Source organism: Aotus nancymaae, unplaced genomic scaffold, assembly GCF_030222135.1.
Source record: "Aotus nancymaae isolate 86718 unplaced genomic scaffold, 86718_ANA_hifiasm-v0.15.2.pri h1tg000058l, whole genome shotgun sequence".
Taxonomy (NCBI): Eukaryota; Metazoa; Chordata; class Mammalia; order Primates; family Aotidae; genus Aotus; species Aotus nancymaae.
In genome coordinates, this window is record NW_026988472.1 from 27,213,392 (window position 1) to 27,236,316 (window position 22,925).

The following is a 22,925-nucleotide window of genomic DNA, read 5'->3' on the forward strand; positions in this document are numbered from 1 at the left end:
TTATTGAATCTGGAAACTGTCATTCTCAGCAAACCGACACAAGAACAGAAAAACAAACACCACATGTTCTCACTCATAGGCAGGTGTTGAACAGTGAGAACACATGGACACAGGGAGGGGAGCATCACACACTGGGGTCTGTTGCGGGGGAATAGAAGAGGGACAGAGAGGGGTAGGGAGGTTGGGGATGGATAACAGGGGGAGAAATGCCAGATACAGGTGACAGGGGGATGGAGGCAGCAAACCACATTGCCATGTAGGTACCTACACAACAATCCTGCATGTATTGCACATGTACCCCAGAACCTGAAGTGCAATAAAATATTTTATTAAATGCAAATTATTGGGCTCCACCCAGTATCTACTAAATCCAGAACTCTGGGGCTGCTATGCAGCAATGAGCAAGGCCTTCAGGTGATTCTGTTGATCCTAAAGCATGAGAACAACTGCTCTAGGGCATTAGGACTTAACTCTCTTCCCAGTGAGTTGTAAAGATTTGCTGTAGGACGTTAGAGTCTTCCACTTCCAGCAATGGAAAGGAAAATCCTATAGAAACCTCACTCAATTTTTTCAAAACCTCAGCCCCAAAATGACAACACTTCTGCTCACATTGTACTGGCTGTAACTTATCATGTAGCTGCCCAGTGAGGTGGAACCAGCTCAGGAGAACCTACTGTTACATTGCCAGGCATTTTTTGAGCCACTTGATGTTATCTTGGTAATTTAAATTTGACCATGGTGGGAATATTTACACCACAGAAATTGGCAAACACTAAAAACAAGCTGTTTTTAAACACGCTGAGATCAGAGATCCAGTTTATATACATGTACCAGCACACCACTGGCCATATACAGGCTTGGCTGATGCCATGGGGAGTTCTGCAGCTAAAATAGCCCTTCAAATTTGTCCTGCTTTGAGCAAATTAGTCAGGCCTTTATACCCTCACCTTAATCAGTCACTGAATGAAGGCTTCCTTGGGAAAATATATGACCTTGGACAAGGCAGCTCTCTGCAGCTGAAGTAGTCCCTGAAGGAACTGACAGCTGAAGAATGTTTACTGACATCATTTCCATCACCCAGAGCAAGAGTCTTTCCTTGAAGGGGGCTCTGAGTAGCATATTCCCATGTCCACTGCAGCTTTTCCCTTTAAGAGATTCTGATATAATTGATCTAGGGTGAGCCAGGGCATTAGGAATTTTCTAAAATTATCTGGATAACTTAAGTATGCAAGTACAATAGATACTCTTCAAGAATTAAGCCAGTTGCTGAGAGGGAACTGTTTTTTTTTTTTGTTTTGTTTTCACTAATATTTGCACTCTATTTCCTTTGAATAAAATTGTGCCTGGAGAAAGAGTTTGTATGGAGCAATCGATAAATATTTGTAGGGTGGTTGGCTAAAATAATTATAATTCCTTTAAAAGAAATTCTACCCAATAAAGTTAATATAGAAGTAAAATATAATAGAAATCCAATAATATGTTCACCAAATGGATTAAAATGTTCATGAATTAAGTTATCTTCAAGGTGTTACTCGAATAAGTAATGTGTATGCTTTTCTGTTAAAGAGAAAGTTAGAAGATCTGAGCTCTGAGTGGAAGACGGTAAACCGTTTACTTCAAGAGCTGAGGGCAAAGCAGCCTGACCTAGCTCCTGGACTGACCACTATTGGAGCCCGTAAGTATACTGGATCCCATTCTCTTTGGCTTTAGCTATTTGTTCAAAAGCACAACTATGAAGTGATCTCTGAGTGAGAGAGAAAATTCATTTTAATTCTGAAGACAGAGATAAACCTTCGTGTTATTGACTATGCAAAAAGTCTTAGAGTACATTCCTTGGAAATTGACTTTGATTCAAAGTGTTGCATGACAACAAGATGTGGGTAGTGTTCTCTGGAGATACACACACAAGGAAGAGAAGAGCACAGGGGAGATTGTGGGAGAGTCTGAAATGTGATTTGGCTGCAACAGAGACCTAAGGCAGTCTCATAGGAGTCCTAAAGCTGGGCTGGCTCTGCAGAGCTGTCCTGAATTGCAGGCAGTGGGCCTGGCCTTTGTATTTCCTGATCCAGCCAGCCATTGGCCATGGGCTGGCTGCCACCTGAGAGTGGGAGGACAACTTGGACAAGTTTTCTGAGGCCGAAGGCAATTCTTAGTAAAGAACACCATTAACAATCGATATTTCTAGAATCCAGGGATGTGTGCGTTGTCCCTGAAGAGGGATTCAGGATAAACTGCCTGAGTATCCTTTAACACTAAATACATGAGGATGCCATCTCAATGAATCCTATGTCATTTAGACAATATTCTTCAAATATGTCTACAAAAATCACAGATACCACAGAAACACACACAGTCCTCCTAGCACCTCTCCCTGTCCCATTTGAAAGCAATTTAAGAGCTCTTCCATTTTTAGTTGAAGAAAAAGAAAATGGATTGGGAAGACCACAAGCTGATTGGGGAAGGCATATTTCTTCATTTAGCTGTAGTTTAAACTTTTGTTTTCACTTCATATTTTCAGTCTATTTTATTTTACTTCCTATTCAGTTGTTGATAGAAGGTATTCATAAATTCTCATGGCAATGTTAATGCTGGCTTTGACTCTCAGGGGAAAGAAGGCAGAAAACTTCTTTGCTGTACCATTCTATAATTAGGCAGAACTAAAAACATCTTTGGGTGCTTTTTTGTGTGTGTGTGTGTCTTGTCTACTTTTCAAAGATCAAATGATTGAAGCATTAAAGCATGGTCACTGGTACTTCAGGTAAAGTTGATTTTTATTATATATCAAGTAGCAAAATACCGAACTGGCAGAATCACAGCTGGGGTAGCACAATCATAGTTCCTTAGAAGGCATAAATAATGTTTGAATTAAAAGAAGTCCTACAATCTGGAGACAGCGCATCTCATGTGCACCCCAGAATGACTGAGTTAGATTTAGATTTACTGAGTCACCCCAGAATTATTGAGTCAGAGTTAGATTTAACAACTTTGGAGACTTGGAAAAGATATGTTAGCATTATGGTTTTTTTTGTCAATCTCGGACACTAAAATTGCTATAACAGGGTTATATTCAACTAACTTTATCAGGTTTATTTCTTTTTATGAGTTGTAATTTTTGATTTCCTCAGCAAATATGCAGTTTGTTCCTATATTATCATTTATTGGTGTCTGTTTTCTGACTGTCTCTGGTATATTCAGCCTCAGACGCTGCAACTGTGAAGAGATTGTGTTTCAATGATTTTTTTGTAAGTTTGTTGAACTCTGAACTTATGGATTTATGCCTCATATAAGCCACTTTACACATGGTAGGAAGGTTCTAAAACCAGGGCACAGAAATCCATTTAATGTGTAATTTACCTAAATGTAACAATAATGTTTATTTAAAAAACTACATTCAAAGTTCCAGTTTTGATTTTCAGCAACATATATAATTCATCCACTTAATAAATATTTATCAACTTCCATGTATTGAGCATTATACTGGTGCTGAGAGTACAGCCTAGAATAATATTAAAGTGCCTCCTTTTATAAAACATGTATTTTAATTGAAAGAGAAAGACAATACACTAATGAAGAAAATATATACTGTCTCAATAATTATAAGTGCTATAGAGTATAGTCTACAGATTGATATCAGTGAGTGTTTGTTAGACATGCAGAATCTGAGGCCCCTACCCTAGACCCACTGAATCACTATCTGCATTTTAATAGAATTTCCAGGTGATTCCTGTGCACATTGACTTTTGAGAAACACTATTACAGAGAACAACCAAGCAGGGAGAAGGGATGAGGGTATTGCTGTCTATAGTGTGGTCAAGGAAGCTTGTCTATTAAGAGAACAACAGAAAACTGATGTAAGTGAGGAAGTGAGCCTGGTGTATTTCTGGGGAGATTATTCCAGGCAGGGAGAGAAAATACTGAGCAATGATACCGAAGTAGGAACAAGATGGTGGAATAATAAGGAGATTAATAAAACTGGGGGAGTAGGTGAGAGGAAGTGTGACAGAAGCCCTGACAGATATTCATCTTTCATAGCTCTGCCCTACTTCCTTCTCCCCAACACGAGGGTCTCATCACCCCCACCACTCTTGTCTTCTCCCCACACCCTCCACCTTGCTGCCAGTATGCAGAGTCTGGGAATACCCTCAGCTCCAAGCTATTGGTGATAGCTGCTGGAGTTGTGGTAGTAGCTCAAAATGAATAGAGGGAAAGGAATTTTCTCAGAAGCAGGTGTTTTCCATCCTCTTTAGCAAACTGACATGGAGCTGGGTATAAAGTCAAGATGTTAAATACACAAATGTTGAATGAAAAAAATAAACAGGTACTCATTTAGATCCAGAGCTGCTCTTATTAAAGTAAGGCTTTTCTTTATTCATTAGTGTGGTGGTTCAAATATCAGAATAAAGAATTGTTTCTATTCCTGACTTCCTGACTTGCAGGAAGTTAATCTGAAATAAATGCAATATAAAAAAAGAAAATCTAATTTGTATTATGCTTCTTGTATATGTCTATTATTTCATGTACTATATTACAATACAATTGAGTTTATAATCATCATAGTAAATTTTTTCTATTGCATTCCTACTATTGAATGTGTAGCTTCTTTAACATATATATCTTTATCCTCAAAATAATTGCCAAGTATACATAGTTATACATAATTTTTAAAGATAAGGAGCCCAAGGTTTAGAGGGGAAATAGCTAGATTAGGGCCACACTGCTGGAAAGCAACCAAGCCAGGGTTTCACTCCAAGTGTGTCAAGCTCCAAAGCCTGTATTTTGTTTTGTTGCTATGATTTATACCATCTCCCTGTCCAAGAACCTAATGGAAATTACAGATATGGATGCAGCTGGCCAGTAGTTAATATAATTTAACTCAATCTTAAATGTATCTGGAGTAAAAGTGCTATGTTTCCGTGTCTTTTCTCTTCTCTTTTCTTCTCTTCTCTTCTTTCTTTCTGTCTATCTTTCTTCCCTCTCTCCCTCCCTTCTCCTTCCTTCCTTCTCTCTCTCTCTTTCTTTCTTTCTTTCTTTCTGAGACAGAGTCTTGCTCTGTTGCCCAGCCTGGACTGCAGTGGTGCAATCTCAGTTCAATGCAACCTCTGGATCTCAGATTATAGCTGCTCCCTGCCTCAGCCTCCAGAGTAGCTGGGATTACAGGCACATGTCACCACGTCCAGCTAATTTTTGTATTTTTAGTAGAGACGGCGTTTCACCACGTTGGCCAGGCTGGTCTTGAACTCCTGACCTCAAGTGATCTGCCTGCCTTGGCTTCCCAAATTGCTATGATTACAGGCATGAGCCACCATGCCTCGCCTGTTTCTGTGTTTTTTCTACTTAAATCATTCTATTGTAAAGACACATGCATGTGTATGTTCATTGTGGCACTGTTTACAGTAGCAAAGACTTGGAACCAACATAAATGCCCATCAATGAAAGACTGGATAAAGAAACTGTGGCACATAGACACCATGGAATACTATGCAGCCATAAAAAAGGATAAGTTCATGTCCTTGGCAGGGACACAGATGAAGCTGGAAACCATCATTCTCAGCAAACTGACATAAGAACAGAAAACCAAACACTGCGTGTTCTCACTCATAAGTGAGTGTTGAACAATGAGTACCCATGGACACAGGGAGGGGAACATCACACACTGGAGCCTGTTGGGGGGTGGGGGGCTAGGGGAGGGATAGCAGTGGGTGAGGGGATTAGGGATGGATAACATTAGGAGAAATACCTAATGTAGGTGACGGGGGGATGGAGGCAGCAAACCACCATGGCATGTGTATACCTATGTAACAATCCTGCAAGATCTGCACATGTACCCCAGAACTTAAAGTATAATTGTTTTTTTAAAAAAGTAGAAAAAATTGGTTCACTCTATTTGAATTTCTTAGAACCATAGAAATCCAAACTTGGAATAATTATTACAATTATTATCTAGTTGAATATTCTCCTTTTATAGGTATAGAAACTGAGGCGTAAAGTTGATTGTTTTGTTTTATGAACACTAAACCAAACCACCTTGTGGCTGCTTACTTAAATTATAAAATATAATGAGGTGGCCTTTCCTTTGCTTTATAAATTATTTTAACTTTCGGGACAAATGAACATCCTGGAAAAAAAAAAAAAACTTGCAATTGTTGTTGCTTGGACACCTGTCCAAATCAGTTTCTATTGTGTCATAAAAGCACCCCAAAACTTAACAGTTTAAAACAAGAGTTATTTACTGGCTCATAATTCTGTGTGTCTGCAGTTTGCTCTGTGATTAGCTGGATAGTTATTCTGATGATCTTTCTTGGTATTATTTATGTGAATGCAGTTATCTAGCAAGTGAACAGAAGCTAGATGGTCTAAAATTGAGTCTCTCAGATACCTGACAGCTGGCTGTTGGTTGGAGAACCTTGGTTCTTCATAAAGCCACTCATCATCCTGTAGGCTGGACTAGGCTTCATTATATGGTATTCTCAGGTCAGTGTACCAAGAGAGGGAGAGCGGAAGCTACAAGACCTCCTGATGCCTAGGCTTTGAAACTTGCACAACATCCCTTCTGCTAAATTCTACCGGTCAAAACAAGTCAAAATATCAGGCCAGATTGAAGACGTGGGGAAATTACTTCATCTCTTGAAAGGAGGAGCTGCCACATCACATATCAAAGGGGCACGCATACTGGGATGGAAGTTTTCATTGTCACCATATTTATATACAAATCACTGCATTGGGGAAAAGGAGGGAAAGTGCAGATCAAAGTGTTGGTCTGAATCCAAGGCTCTTTTTCAGTGATTCTCAAAATCTACCATACATTAGAACCATGGCACATGTATACCTATGTAACAAACCTGCATGCTCTGCACACGTACCTCAGAGCTTAAGGTATAATTAAAAAAAAAGACCTATCTAGTTCTTAGCAGAGGATAGATTACTAGGCTTCAGCCCCAGAAGTTCTGATTTACTAGCTCTGGGGTGAGACTAGCATCTTTTTTTTTTTTTTTTTTTTTTTAGAAGAAGTCTTGCTCTGTCGCCCAGACTGGAATGCAGTAGCACAAACTCAGCTCACTGCAACTTCCGCCTCCTGAGTTCAGGCAATTCTCCGTCCTCAGTCTCCTGAGTAGCTGGGATTACAGGCACCTGCCACCACATCTGGCTAATTTTTGTATTTTTAGTAGAGACGAGGTTTCACAATGTTGGTCAGGCTGGTCTTGAACTCCTGACCTCAGGTGATCCACCCGCCTCAGCCTCCCAAAGTGCTGGGATTACAGGTGTGAGCCACCACGCCTGGTCGAGACTTGGATCTCTGAAAAGGTCCTGGATGATGCTGATGCTGGACTATGCTGTGAGGACTATTACCAAGGACATACAGTGACTAGGGAAGAATAAATTCATTTTTTCTTCTGTGTGCAGCAAGGAGTGGGATTCTAATGTGATCCAGTGTGAATGCTAAAGGGAAATCCATGTTACTTTAGCACCTCTACTCCCCATACCCCGCCCCCACAAGGATGTTATAGCTTAGAAGTTTAAGGAGATGGACAGCACACTAAACCAGGCAATATTCGCCCTACAGGGCTGTTCAATGTTCCTGAAAGAGACCTATGGAAAGAAAAGCTGTAAGTTCCTCTAGAGACTTTCAGAATCATTTAGGTAGACAGGGCTTTGCATGAGTCTGAAGGCCTGCATGGCAGATGTAGGCAAAAAGCCAACAAATCTGGTTGTAAATGTCAATGTGAATCCTTTCTTATGCACAGGCTGCTGGGCCTGAGAACATTAATGTTCTACGATACCCGATTTAGCATTTTTGAAAGAAATTGCATATAGACATGCTTAATGTGAAGACTCCAAATCAGGATATTTGATTCAAATGTCTCTTGGTAATAACTATGGAATGAATAACCCATTGTATATAGACATATAGAAGTGCCAGTTAATAAAGGTTTCTAGTTGATTAAACACTAGTAAAATCATCTCTTCCTGAAATTAAGTTTGGAGAGAGCAAGTCTCAAGTGTAATTAGGAAAGCACAGCATTGGAGGTCAAGAAGACTAAATTATAATATCTCAGTTGTGCTACCAAGTATATAAGGCATCAACACAGTGTTTCTGCAAAGGGCCAGATACTAAATATTTTCTGCTTTATGAGTCATGTGGTCAACTCTGTCATTGTATACTAAAAGCCATAGACAATACCTAAATAAGGGGCATGGCCGTGCTCTGATGACACTTCTTTTACAGAAACGAGGCAGGTAAGATAGATTTGGCCCTTAGTGGACTACTCATATCCCCTTAGCACTAACCCTTCCTGTAAACCGTGAGGCTTCTAACTACAAGTACTGGTGACTCTACCTGAGTCCCTTCTCTGGCTGTAGGAGTAGCTCTCCCATTTTTAGAGCAGGCTGGATGCCAGGGAGGAGACATCTCTGGAATTGTACTTAACCAGTGGACAGAAGTTGGTAGATAAATGTATTAGTCTTCATAGTTTTCATACTGCTATGAAGAAATACCCGAGACTGGGTAATTTATAAACGAAAAAGAAGTTTAATGGATTCACAGATCCACTAAGCTGGGGAGGCCTCACAATCATGGTGGGAGGCAAAGGAGGAGTAGAGGCACGTCTTACATGGTAGTAGGCAAGAGAGCATGTGCAGAGGTACTGTTCCTTACAAAACCGACAGATCTCATGAGACTATTCACTAACAGGAGAACAGCAGAGGAAAAAGCCACCCCCATGATTCAACTACCTCCCACCTGGTCCCTCCTGTGACATGTGGGGATTATGAGAATTACAATTCAAGATGAGATTTGGGTGGAGACAGCAAAACTATATCAATGAATATCCTACCTTCTCCTCCACTTGGGTAGGACAACTCCGATGCATGTTCCACACTAAAAATCTCCAGTGGATTGAGCAGTTGACCACAATGATAAACATGCTTATTAGCATGCCTTGTGTAGGCTTCCTTCCCATGTATAGGCTTCCTTCCCATTTTGGTAAAACCTGGACCCAACCCCTTATCTCCTGTGTTTGATTTCAGTGCTCTTCAGTATTCTTATATATCTCAACTTTGTTCCTTGCTGAGACAAAGATGACAGATATGTATATCTTCAGCTCTACAGCTCTGTCTTTTCCTGTACCGTGGCTTTCTGGGATCAGCTCCCAATTAAATTGTTTGTATGTAAATCCTTGTCTTAGGGTCAACTGGGCAAACCTAAATTAATATAAATCTTAGAATTAATGCCACAGTTATACCTTTTGAGTAAGTTATGTTGCAATTACCATTTTAGAGGTGAGATAACCAAGGGTGGGAAAAGTTAAATAATTTGTGCAAGGTTACAAAGCTAGTCAGTAGCAGAGTGAGTATTCAAAAATAAGTCTCTATGATTCCAGAGCTTATGCTATTAATCAGTACACCATATATCAAGCAGTAATTTATTTATCTTCATTTGAATTTTTTGAAGTCTCTATTTAAATTAAATATCAAATACTCACACATACCGTTATTTATACATTTTTATTTGAACTTCACTCACCTCTCCAAAGTTAAAGCATTCCATTTCCATTGCAGTGATACTTTAAATATCTAGGCAGTTAAAGCATGAGGTTACTTGGCATTTAAATGTACTCTTGTTGTACTACTTGTTTTTGTTTTTTTTTTTTTTTTTTTTTTGCTTAAATGGCGAGAAAATGATTAATTTATTTTGAAAATACTCTTTGTTTATCTGCAGTAATCATTTTTTTTGTGTGTGTGAAAATGGCCTTCATTTATCTGCAGTGAAGGAAAAAGAGGACAGCAATTAGTTCTTACATTCTTATTCCTCTCTTCAGTCCTGATCCTTCTCATTAACAGAAACATGGCAGGGGGAGGAATGTGTAACCCACACACTTTCCTGTTTTGGTTTTGTTTCCACTGTTGATTCTGCTTCAGGTGAACCTTTGGAATTAGGCAAATAAATTTCAGTGGAGCCAAATATTTTTCTTCCTCATTAACAGATGATTTCTCAAAATGGCTATACTATTGATTTAATAGTTACAACCTCTAAACCTTGAAAACTTCCTCGAAATCTAACGTGTCAGGAGCAAGCTTTTGTACAAAAAATGTGAAGACCCTTGCCTGGGCGCAGTGGCTTACGCCTGTAATACCAACACTTTGGGAGGCCAAGGTGGGCAGATCACAAGGTTAAGAGATGGAGATTATCCTGTCTAATATGGTGAAACCCCGTATCTACTAAAAATACAAAAATTAGCGGCCGTGGTTGCATGAGCCTGTAATCCTAGCTACTCAGGAGGCTGAGGCAGGAGGATAGCTTGAACCCGGGAGGTGGATGTTGTGGGGAGCCGAGATCGTGCTACTGCACTCCAGCCTAGCAACAGAGTGAGACTCCGTCTTGGAAAAAAAAAAAAAGTGAAGACCCTTAAACAGTTGTAATAATAAAATAAATCAATTTTAAACCCTATCACAAGATATTTCAAGCCCTTGAGCGACTAGAGAGACTCCTTAACTCTTCGCATTATTTAATTAATTTAAAAATTCATATTTGTATGTATCAATGAGGTAAGAGTGCTTGAAATATAATGAGATGTATCACACTGTAGAAAGGGAAATGACAACAGAAAGCCCTGGCTGGCGAGGCCCCAGCACTGCTCACACTGATCAGAAGGAATTTCTTTCTATGTAAGCAGTAGGGGGTTCCTGGTCCGCGGCCAGTTTCTTCAACAGTGCTCACTGGTTAGCAGGAAAGGCATTACAGTGGCATCGTTAACATCCAAGACAGTGATAGAATGTGAAACCTCTAGTGTTTAGTACTTAGTATTCAGTATTTAGATGTTAATTATCCATTTTGTGATGAAGTTCTCTTTCTTCTCCTCTCTTAACCTTTTGGCAGTTTTATTGCTTGGTTACCATTTCCAGTTAGGGTTGTGCTCTGGGGTCTGAACCAATGAAGGAAGAGAAACTCTAATTCATCATTTCTAGGAAAAAGAGAAGGCTAACATCAATTCTGATGATTAGAGATTTTTTGATTGCCCATGTCCTGCATTTTAACCGAAATAAAATAGTAATTACGGTAAACTTACCTAAACCTTTTAATATTATTTAACACTCTTTAAGAAAGAAAGGACTTCTGCTTGAAATTACTATAGCGTATACCATAATCTTGAATGTCATATTCTGAAGAAGAAATCAGAACTATTTAAGCATATTCATGAGAATAGGTACCCTACCGTTCAAAATGAAGGCTTCAACATGTATTCCTAATTCCTAAAACCCACTGAATAGTTTTAAAATTGAATATAACTTTACCTTCAAATAAACAAGATTCCAAAAGGGAATTGTAGCAGTTTTGCACTTAAATTTTTGATTTTAAGTTTGTGGTCTGAAAAGTAATTGAGCGAGCGCTCATTCATTTTATTCCACTATCTCAGGAAAGGCTCTCATTCTATTAGAAGCAATGTTAAGAAGGATAACTGCCAACTCTCTTCTTAAAAAGTGAAGAGCAGATGGACTTCTACCAATCTGCTCTACTTGACAGTTTTTCAACTCCCTAACCTAAGTTCTAGTCACTGTCTAAATTCTTTTTATTTGAATAGGAAAAGTACATTTATGCTTACTGTACATTTAGACAGTGTTCCTTCATTCTTTGAGGTCTGTTATTTAATCTCCTTCCCACTTGCCTTTTCTATCATAAATCAGATGAGTCCCCACAGTCTGGCAACAAAAAAGCTGTTTCTCACATTTTTAACATCTCTGTGGCCCTCCTCCTACCCTTCTAAGTGTTTTCCATACTGCTTTTTTGTTGGGGCCTTCAGAATTGGATGCTGTTCCGTATTTACTCTGTCACATTATAAAATCTATATACCATTTTCCTACCTTTACATGCCAAATACCAGGTGTGTCTAGCTTTAATTCAATGACTAGAATTTGGTAGGTATTGCACTAATAATTTTTTGGTCAAATGAACAAGTACTCTTTTTTTTTTTACTTTAGGTGTATACTATATCCAGCATTTCTCCCCATGTTATCCCTCCCCACCCTCCCCACCCACCCACCACCCGCTGTCCCTCCCCTACCCCCTCAACGGCCCCCAGTGTGTGATGTTCCTCACCCTGAGTCCACGTATTCTCATTGTTCAACACCCACCTATGAGTGAGAACATGCGGTTTTTGGTTTTCTGTTCTTGTGTCAGTTTGCTGAGAATGATGGCTTCCAGATTCATCCAAGCCCCTATAAAGGACATGAACTCATCGTTTTTTTATGGCTGCATAGTATTCCATGGTGTATATGTGCCACATTTACTTTGTCCAGTCTAACAAGTACATTTATTTTACAGTCAGATCAAATAAATCAACTTCCCATGTAATAATAATAATACCAAGAAGATTAAGTGATTGCATGTTTGACTGGCTGTTTAGTGGCAGAATCTAGACCCAACCCCACATCTCCTCAGTTTGAGTTCAGTGTTCTTCAGTATTCTTACATATCTCAACTTTGTTCCCCGCTGTGACACAGCTGACAGATATGTGTATCTTCACAATCTCAGGAGTCAGTCCTATTTTTTTAAAGATCACAGTGCTGATCAGAGAGGGATATATGGCTTTGATGCAAATCTTCCAGGCCAGATATAACCCCCATCTCATTCTTAAAACCCTCATTCTTGACTGTGTCTTGAAATCCAATTTGAGAACCTCTGCTTTACATGGGACCTTCCTCTTAAAATTCGTATAGTTTATTCCTTCTCTCATCTTCAGTATTTTTATGAAAATATGTTTTAATCTTATTTCCAAACTGCGTGCCAGACCCTGATGAGTTCATTAGACAAACAAGCTAGATATCCTAATATTTAGGTAAGATTGCTAGCAGCACTAACTACACCAGTACCCAATTAAATTGCAATACATACCTACAATAGGAAAAAAAAAGTCAAAATTATACTACTTTCAATTCCTACTTCTGGAGTAACTACCACACTTTCAAAAAATTCATAATTGTTCTCCAATATTAAAAACCAGGAACTAAATTACATGTCACTATATATATAGTTTATATATATACTATAAATCTATATATATAGTATATATATAAATATATAACTATATCTAGCTTATATAGGAAACTATATGCATATATGTGTGTGTGTATATGTATATATAATATACACTCCTATATATACGAGACTGTATCTACATATATATGTAGGAGTCAATATTGAAATAAAACAAACTAGCCAATTTCAAATGTCACTTTGTTTTCCCAGGATTATTCTTTAATCTCAAGGAAATATATGAATACACAATATTAAGTAAATGTTCTATAATGTTCAGTATGGATTATAAATAGAGGAGGTAGTTTTTCTGCTCATACTGAAGTGAATGAGAATTGTTTCCTTGGTTATTAACGCACTTTTCATAACCATATGATTTAGTGATAGGCGTTTTTGCTTACTAAGCTCAGCATGAGCAAAACAGAACTCCTATAATTTTTATTGCTGATCTTATTTCTTTTAGGTAAAATATGTCCTTTTCCTTTGAACCTGCACACTATGTTTAACGAATAAGGACATAACTCAGGATTGAATTGTGAACTTCGATTTGAGCCTTTTTTTCAAGGTCAGGAGCCAGTTTCACAAGAACTTTTATTTTTTCCAATACAGCTGACATCCACTCCCACCAACTGAAAGACAAGCTTGTCTAATAAAGCTTTCAGATTCAATTTGCTGCCTGCATACAGCTTGAGGAATCTCTGGAGGTCACTCACAGCATGTGTTGCAACCCCAACAGGGAGAAGTAATGAAAAGATTCTGGTTAAAAAGCTGACACTGCCCCTTCCAATCTCTTTGAATGTGATATAATAAACCTGTTTATAGACGCAAATCTCTATGATTCTGGGGATTTCCATCTTGATCTCTGACTCCGAGGAACATTTGAACACATGGATTTGTATCCATTATCTGGGTGAATAAATGCTTCATATTGAGGAAAGGAGTGTTTTAACAAGTCTGATGTAAATCAGGCAAAACAACATTATCACTTCATGTTTAACCCTCCTGCAGGGTCTCTAAGGTCTCACAGTTTGGTACTATTTCAGTAATATATAGACATATCATAGCCATTTTCAAAAATATTACCTGCTTTCATTTCAATTATTCCCCCTGGCTTTTGCATTGACCTGAACATACCTAATATTTATTTTAGAGCTAATATGCATTAATGCCTTGTTCTGTACCAGGCATTTTGCTAAGTATTCTTTGTGCATTTTTCTGTGTAATCTTATAGAAGCCTTATGAAATAGGTAATACATTATTTTTTCACCATGAGAGGAAACGAAAGCCTAGAGAGAATGGTTATCCCAAAGACACCCAACTACTAAGTGGGCACAGCATGGCCTGGAACCTGAATCTTTCTAAAGTCCATGCCTTTCTTTACCTTTATGTTAAACATACTGGATCTTGGTCATACAGTCTGTGAATAAGGCTCCATATACTGTAGGACCAATTCTACCATATTGTGCATGCTTTTGTACATGTTTTCCAAATGAAATTCAACAGCAATACTCTCTTTCACCCTTCTTTTCTGTTTTGCATGACATTTAAATTTTTTTAAAATGTATTTAGATTTTTTTGTTTCTCAAAATGGAAATATCCTCATTTTTTTTTCTGATTATAAGGATTTTTGCCACATATTGTTGAATTGCTTTTCTGGAAACTTTTTCCACTTGGTTTTCCCACCAGCAATATATAGTATCGATTTCCTGATATCCTTACCATACTGGGTATTGAATTTTTTTGTCTTTGCCAATGTATTGGTTGAGATAATCCATCTTCTTTTAGTTGAATTTTTAATTATCAGTAAGGTTAAATAGTTTTTCACATATTTGTTGCAAATTATTTATATCATTTGTCAATTTTTTCTTTTTTTTAAATTGTACTGTGGGCTCTGGTGTACATGTACACATCCTGCATCCTGCAGGATAGTTGTATAGGTATCTACATGCCATGGTGTTTGCTGTTTCCATCCCCTGCCCCCCATCCCGTTGCCTACATCAGGCGTTTCTCCTGGTGTTATCCCTTCCCATCCTCCCTGCCCCACTGCTGTCCCTTCTTTCCCCTCCACCCGCCTACCTAGCCCAGTGAGTGTTGTTCTCTTCCCTGTGCCCAAGTGTTCTCATTATTCATGACCTGCCTATGAGTGAAAACACACAGTGTTGGGTTTTCTGTTCTTGTGTCAGTTTGCTGAGAATGACGGTTTCTAAATTCATTCATGTCTCTACAAAGGACACGAACTCATCCTTTTTTATGGCTGCATAGTATTCCGTGGTGTATATGTGCCACATTTTCTTTATCCAGTCTATCATTGATGGGCATTTGGGTTGGTTCCAAGTCTTTGCTATTGTGAACAGTGCCACAATGAACATACATGTGCATATGTCTTTATAAGAGAATGATTTATAATCCTTTGGGTATATACCCAGTAATGGGATTGCCGGGTCAAATGGAATTTCTATTTCTAGATCCTTGAGGAATCACCACACTGTCTTCCACAATGGTTGAACTAATTTACACTCCCACCAACTGTGTAAAAGTGTTCCTATTTCTCCACATCCTCTCCAGCATCTGATCATATTTTTTAATGATCACCATTCTAACTGGCTTGAGATGGTATCTCAGTGTGGTTTTCATTTGCATTTCTCTAATGACCAGTGATGATGAGCATTTTTTCATATGTTTGTTGACCTCATATATGTCTTCTTTTGAAAAGTGTCTGTCACTATCCTTGCCGACCTTTGAATGGGTTTGTTTGTTTTTTTCTTGCAAATCTGCTTTAGTTCTTTGTAGATTCTGGATATTAGCCCTTTGTCAGATGGATAGATTGTAAAAAATTTTCCCTTTCTGTTGGTTGCCAGTTCACTCCAATAATTGTTTCTTTTGCTGTGCAGAAGCTCTTAAATTTAATTAGATCACATTTGTCTATTTTGGCTTTTGTTGCCATTGCTTTTGGTGTTTTAGTCATGAAGTCCTTGTCTGCACCTATGTCCTGAATGGTTTTGCCTAGGTTTTCTTCTAGGGTTTTTATGGTATTAGTTCTTATGTTTAAATCTTTAATTCGTCTGGAGTTAATTTTTGTATAAGGTGTAAGGAAAGGGTCCAGTTTCAGCTTCCTGCATATGGCTAGCCAGTTTTCCCAACACCATTTATTAAACAAGGAATCCTTTCCCCATTGCTTATTTTTGTCTGGTTTGTCAAAGATCAGATGGTTGTAGATCTGTGGCATTGCTTCCGAGGCCTCTGTTCTGTTCCATTGCTTTATATCTCTGTTTTGGTACCAGTACCATGCTGTTTTGATTACTGTAGCCTTGTATTGTTTGAAGTCAGGTAGTATGATGCCTCCAGCTTTGTTCTTTTTGCTTAGGATTGTCTTGGCTATGCGAGCTCTCTTTTGGTTCCATATGAAGTTTAAAGTGGTTTTTTCCAGTTCTGTGAAGAGGGTCAATGGTAGCTTGATGGGGATAGCATTGAATTTATAAATTACTTTGGGCAGTATGGCCATTTTCACAATATTGATTCTTTCTAACAGTGAGCATGGAATGTTTTTCCATCTGTTTGTGTCCTCTCTTATTTCCTTGATCAGTGGTTTGTAGTTCTTCTTGAAAAGGTCTTTTATATCCTTTTTTAGTTGTATTCCTAGGTATTTTATTCTCTTTGTGGCAATTGTAAATGGGAGTTTGCTCATTATTTGGCTCTCTGTTGGTGTATAGGGATGCTTGTGATTTTTGCACATTGATTTTGTATCCTGAGTCTTTGCCGAAGTTGCTTATCAGCTTAAGGAAGTTTTGGGCTGAGACAATGGGGTCTTCTACATATACCATCGTGTCATCTGCAAATAGGGACAATTTGGCTTCATCTTTTTCTAATTGAATGCCCTTTATTTCTTTTCCTTGCCTAATTGCTCTGGCTAGAACTTCCAATACTATATTGAATAGGAGTGGTGAGAGATGACACCCTTGTCTAGTGCCAGATTTCAAAGGGAATGCTTCTAATTTTTGCCAATTCATTATGATATTGGCTGTGGGTTTGTCATAAATGGCTTTTATTATTTTGAGATACATTCCATCGATACCTAGTTTATTGAGAGTTTTTAGCATAAAGGGCTGCTGAAGTTTGTCGAAGGCCTTCTCTGCATCTATTGAGATAATCATATGGTTTTTGTCTTTGGTTCTGTTTATGTGGTAGATTACATTTATAGATTTGCATATGTTGAACCAGCCTTGCATCCCCAGGATGAAGCCTACTTGATTGTGGTGGATAAGCTTTTTGATATGCTGTTGGATTCGGTTTGCCAGTATTTTATTGAAGATTTTTGCATCAATGTGCATCATGGATATTGGCCTGAAGTTTTCTTTTTCAGTTGCGTCTCTGCCAGATTTTGGTATCAGGATGATGTTGGTCTCATAGAAAGAGTTAGGGAGGATGCCCTCTTTTTGTATTGTTTGGAATAGCTTCAACAGGAATGGTTCCAGCTCCTCTTTGTACATCTGGTAAAATTTGGCTATGAACCCGTGTGGACCTGGACATTTTTTTGTTGGTAGGCTATTAATTGCTGTCTTGACTTCAGACCTTGTTATTGGTCTATTCAGGGTTCCAACTTCTTCTTGGCTTAGTCTTGAGAGTGTGCAAGTGACCAGGAATTTATCAATTTCTTCCAGATTTCCTGGTTTATGTGCATAGAGCTGTTTGTAGTAATCTCTGATAGTAGTTTGTTTTTACGAGGAATCAGTGGTGATCTCCCCTTTATCATTTTTTATTGCATCTATTCTATTCTTGTCTATTTTCTTTTTTATTAATCTAACTAGCGGTCTGTTTTGTTGATCTTTTCAAAAAACCAGCTCCTGGATTTATCGATTTTTGAAGGATTTTTTTTGTGTCTCTATCTCCTTCAGTTCTGCTCTGATCTTAATTATTTCTTGTCTTCTGCTTGCTTTTCAGTTTTTTTGATCTTGCTCCTCTAACTCTTTCAATCTTGATGATAGGGTGTCAATTTTAGATCTTTCCTCGTTTTGTCTGGTGTGTGCTGCATCCTGCTCTGGACAAGGGTTCAAAGATCTAAGAGGGAACAGTGGGAGATGAAGAAAAACACAAAGACAGACATAAAGAAAATTGGGGCCAAGCGGTCCAGGAAAAAGTCAGTTTCTCCAGCCCCATCCCGCCTCAGAGTACTTTATTTTATGTATTCAGAAAGCACATAGCAGAGGGAGGGTGCACTTACCCAGAATAGCCTGTGATTATAATTCTCATACTTCAGTTGACATACCTCAGCTAACAACTGTCTTGCAGCAAGGTCAGTGAAAGCTGGTTCTCTTTCGCTAGGTCCGACTGCTCTTCTCCGAGACATACACATTCCCCGTTATGGTTTTGCTTCTCTGGAGTTCACCCAAAGTTCAGAGCAGCCTTGCTGCTGACTCCCCCAGAGGGAGTGGGATACTCTGGCTCTCTACAGTTTTTCATGTGGGCATTTATTGCTATAAATTTCCCTCTAGACACTGTTTTAAATATGTGCCATAGATTCTGGTAAGTTGTGTCTTCGTTCTTATTGGTTTCGAAGAACGTTTTTATTTCTGCCTTCATTTCATTGTTTATCCATTCATCATTCAGTAGCAAGTTGTTCAGTTTCCACATGATTGTGCAGTTATGAGTGCTTTTCTTAATCCTGAGTTCTAATTTGATTGTGCTATGGTTTGAGAGAGTGTTTGTTATGATTTCCGTTCTTTTGCATTTGCTGAGTATTGATTTACTTCCAATTATATGATCAATTTTAGAGTAAGTGCAATGTGGTGCTAAGAAGAATGTATATTCTGTGGATTTGGGGTGGAGAGTTCTGTAAATGTCTATTAGGTCCACTTGGTCCAGATCTTCATTCAAGTCCTGGATATCCTTGTTGACTTTCTGTCTCGTTGATCCGTCCAATATTGTCAGTGGAGCGTTAAAGTCTCCCACTATTATTGTGCGGGAGTCTAAGTCTCTTTGTAGGTCATTGAGAACTTGCTTTGTGTATCTGGGTGCTCCTGTATTGGGTGCATATATATTTAGGATAGTTAGCTCTTCTTGTTGCATTGATCCTGTTACCATTATCTAATGTCCTTCTTCATCTTTTTTGATCTCTGTTGGTTTAAAGTCCGTTTTATCAGAGACTAGGATTGCTACCACCCCTCTTTTTTTTTTTGCTCTCCATTTGCTTGGTAAATCTTCTCCCATCCCTTTATTTTGAGCCTATGTGAGTCTTTGCATGTGAGATAGGTCTCCTGAATATAGAACACCAGTAGGTCTTGACATTTTATCCAGTTTGCCAGCCTGTGTCTTTTCATGGGGCATTTAGGCCATTTATGTTCAATGTTAATATTGTTATATTTGAATTTGATCCTGCCATTGTGTTACTGGCTGGTTGTTTTGCCCGTTAGTTGATGTGGTTTCTTCATTGAGTTGTTGTTCTTTACCATTTAGTACATTTTTGCAGTGGCTGGTACTGGTTGTTCTTTCCCTGTTTAGTACTTCCTTCTATAGCTCTTGTAAGGTAGGTCTTGTAATGACAAAATCTATCAGCAATTGCTCGTCCATAAAGAATTTTATTTCTCCTTCACTTGTGAAGCTTAGTTTGGCCAGATACGAAATTCTGGGTTGCAAGTTCTTTTCTTTAAAGATGTTGAATATTGGCCCCCACTCCCTTCTATCTTGTAGGGTTTCTGCTGAGAGATCTGCTGTGAGTCTGATGGTCTTTCCTTTGTGGGTGACTTGACCTTTCTCTCTGGCTGCGCTTAGGATTTCTTCCTTTATTTCAACCCTGGTGAATCTAACGATTATGTACCTTGGGGTTGCTCTTCTTGAGGAATATCTTTGTGGTGTTCTCTGTATTTCCTGGGTTGGTTTGTTGGCCTGCCTTGTTAGGTTGGGGAAGTTCTCCTGGATAATATCCTAAAGAGTGTTTTCCAGCTTGGATTCATTCTCCCCATCACATTCAGGTATGTCAATCAAACGTAGATTAGGTCTTTTCACATCATCCCATAGTTCTTGGCAATTGTTTGTTTCTTTTCACTCTTTTTTCTCTAATCGTGCCTTCTCATTTTATTTCATTGATTCAATCTTCTATCTCTGATATCCTTTCTTCTGCTTGATTGATTCGGCTGTTGAAACTTGTATATGCCTCGCAAAATTCTTGTGCTGTGTTTTTCAGCTCCATCAAGTCATTTATGTTCTTCTCTAAGCTGGTTATTCTTGTTAGCATTTCATCTAACCTTTTTTCAACGTTCTTAGTTTCTTTGCATTGGGTTAGAACATGGTCTTTTAACTCAGAGAAGTTTGTTATTACGCACCTTCTGAAGCCTGCTTCTATCAATTCAACAAACTCATTTTCTGCCTTGTTTTGTTCCCTTGATGGTTAGGAGTTGTGATCCCTGGGAGGGGAAGAGGTGTTCTGGTCTTTGATGGTTTCATCCTTTCTGCGCTGTTTTTTTCCCATCTTCATGGATTTATCTCCCTTTGATCTTTGAAGTTGATAATTTCAGGAGAAATCTCTGAGTGGATATCCTTTCTGTTGAAGTTGGAGCTGTATCTTTTTTGGCCTGTAGAGGTGCTGCTGGGATGCCTCAGATTCAATCGGGTTGCTGGGTGGGTGGTCCTCCTCTGGAGTTTGTTTGCAAGTGAGATCAGCCCTGCCTTCCCAATGGTGTCTCTCCTTCCCTGAGCTCCATCTTCTGGATTGGGGTCAAACTGGTGTATTTGCTGCCAAGCTCTCTAGCACATGGGCTTCAGTTTGAGTATTGTGGGGGTGGGGCCTGCCAGGCCTTATGGCCTGTTTTCTTGCTTTCAACTCTGCCTCTATCTACGAGATGGGTTGTTCCATTTCACTGGCATTGGTCCAAACTTCCACCCAGGTCTGTGCTGACAACTTGCCACACCAGGCAGAAGCTGTTGCTCAGATTTGCATCAACAACCCACAACACCCCTCAGTCTGGTGGGGCTCTCGTGGACCATGGGTCGCAGGAGGGATGAGGTAAGCACGGGATCTGAATCAGAGCACCGAGTGGCCAAAGTCCCCAATCCTCGGAGCCCCGACCCCCTGAACTGCACATTCCAGGTGGGGACATGCCCTGCCCTGTCTCAGTTCTCCCTTCCAGGGCAGCTCTCATCTTGCTTCAGCTCCTTTCCTAGGCTATTTTCGGAGTACTAACAGTCCCACCAAAACGAACCCAGCACCTCATTTGGAATCGTGAAGTCCTCTAGCTCTCTGTGTGTCATTTGCTGGGAGCTGCATTCCAGTGTTTTCTCCTCTTGGCCATCTTGGCGTACCTCCTTTCGACATCTAAATCTTACATTAAATTTCTGTGGGTGGAATTGGGCCTTAAACAGTAGTACCTTTGAAGCTTAATACTAACCTCAGAGCTATGAAAGTGACTTCAATATGAAGAAAATGTGTAGTTTCTTTTCTTTTTTCTTTCTTTCTTTCTTTTTTTTTTTTTTTGACTCCTCTAGAATAGAAGGCAATCAGGACAGAAAAAGACATTGAGATGATAGACTTGATTCTCCTACAGCATTACTATTGAGCTTTATTTATTCTCCCACCTCTGTAACTGTCAATTTAAGGTCAAAATGCCAGTACAGCAGCAGAATTACAAAAAGTAGATCTGGAAAATCTATAGGGTACCATAGTCCAGCACCCTGCTACAAGTTAAAATCAATTAAATAAATATATTTAAACAGCACTTCATTCAATCTTTTCTTAAGAGCACCACAACTCCCTTGGAAAATTCTTTTTGGTATTCAGACCTGATTCTCTGAAAGTATTCTCTAGTGATTTCTTTGTTCAGTTGCTGTGGTGAATAAGTGGACTCAATTGCCTACAGCATGAAATCATAGAAATGAATATGGGCTGGAACTTCATCCAATCAGCCATAAAACCAGACACCTAGAGTTCATCACCTCTTCTGAAAAGCATCCCCTTCTGCCCTCAAAAGGGTAGAGTTTCCTCCAATATATGTTCCAGTGTGAGCAAAGCTGTGGATGCAAGTGGATTCAGATGAATGACTGGGTAGACCTGCATGGTCAGAAATAATGAGGTCAACAGTAGGCCATACCAAGGGATGCACATTCAAGGAATAAGTTGAAGGTAGCAGAATAACTAAAAAATAGTAAGTTTGGTCAGACTGTCACATGAATATCAACTAAAACAAGTTATGACTATAGTTAGTGAACCCTAGAGTGAAGAAAACAAAATATTGAAATCCATCTGATCAAAAAATCATAAAATTATTTACATGTGTATATTATCTAAAATAGCCCTTAAGAATGAAGATTATAAATTCCTGCAATTAAGGAAACTGAATAAGAGGAGATTTAAGACAGAATCTTTTCTCTTCCTGTTCCTAGTCCAATTTTCTTCTAATTACAGTAGTGAGAATAAGAATTTATTTACCAAATTGTAATACATTACAATTACGGGATGCCATTTGAATCTTGGAAGACATGACTTGAGGCAAATAAATCCATATTTATAAAGTAAATTATTAGTTTATATAATTTACTGTTTCAGCAGGAGGTATAGGTTAGTAATGTAAATCACTTCAAGAAGGTTTTGGTCGAAGTTTTGCAAATTTTTTCTGTAAAAAGCCAGATAGTAAATATTTTGGATTTTGCAAGCCAGAAGATCTCTGTGGAAGTTACTCAACTCTGCTAATGAAGTGCAAAAGCAGCCATAGACAGTTTATAAATGAATAAACATGGCTGTGTTCCAATAAAAGTTTATTTGCAAGAACAGGCAGTGGGTTGGATTTGGCCCACAAGCTGTAGTCACTGGCCCCTGTTTTAGATAAATACTAGCTGATAGATTCATTGTAGCTAATAAAGGAAATATAGATTGTTTAATGTATGTCTCTAATCTTCTTAAGGCTTCCTCCAG

General features: G+C 38.8%; 1 protein-coding gene across 12 annotated transcripts in view; it reads left to right on the top strand.

Annotated features, from left to right (window-relative positions):
- DMD (dystrophin) overlaps positions 1-22,925 on the top strand; it is a 2,277,745-nt gene that overhangs the window by 1,554,181 nt on the left and 700,639 nt on the right. For all 12 annotated transcript variants that reach the window (XM_064364425.1, XM_064364424.1, XM_064364427.1 and 9 more), the window contains one exon: positions 1,567-1,675. In XM_064364425.1, the coding sequence (XP_064220495.1) occupies positions 1,567-1,675 (109 nt within the window). The remainder of the gene's footprint in view (positions 1-1,566; positions 1,676-22,925) is intronic.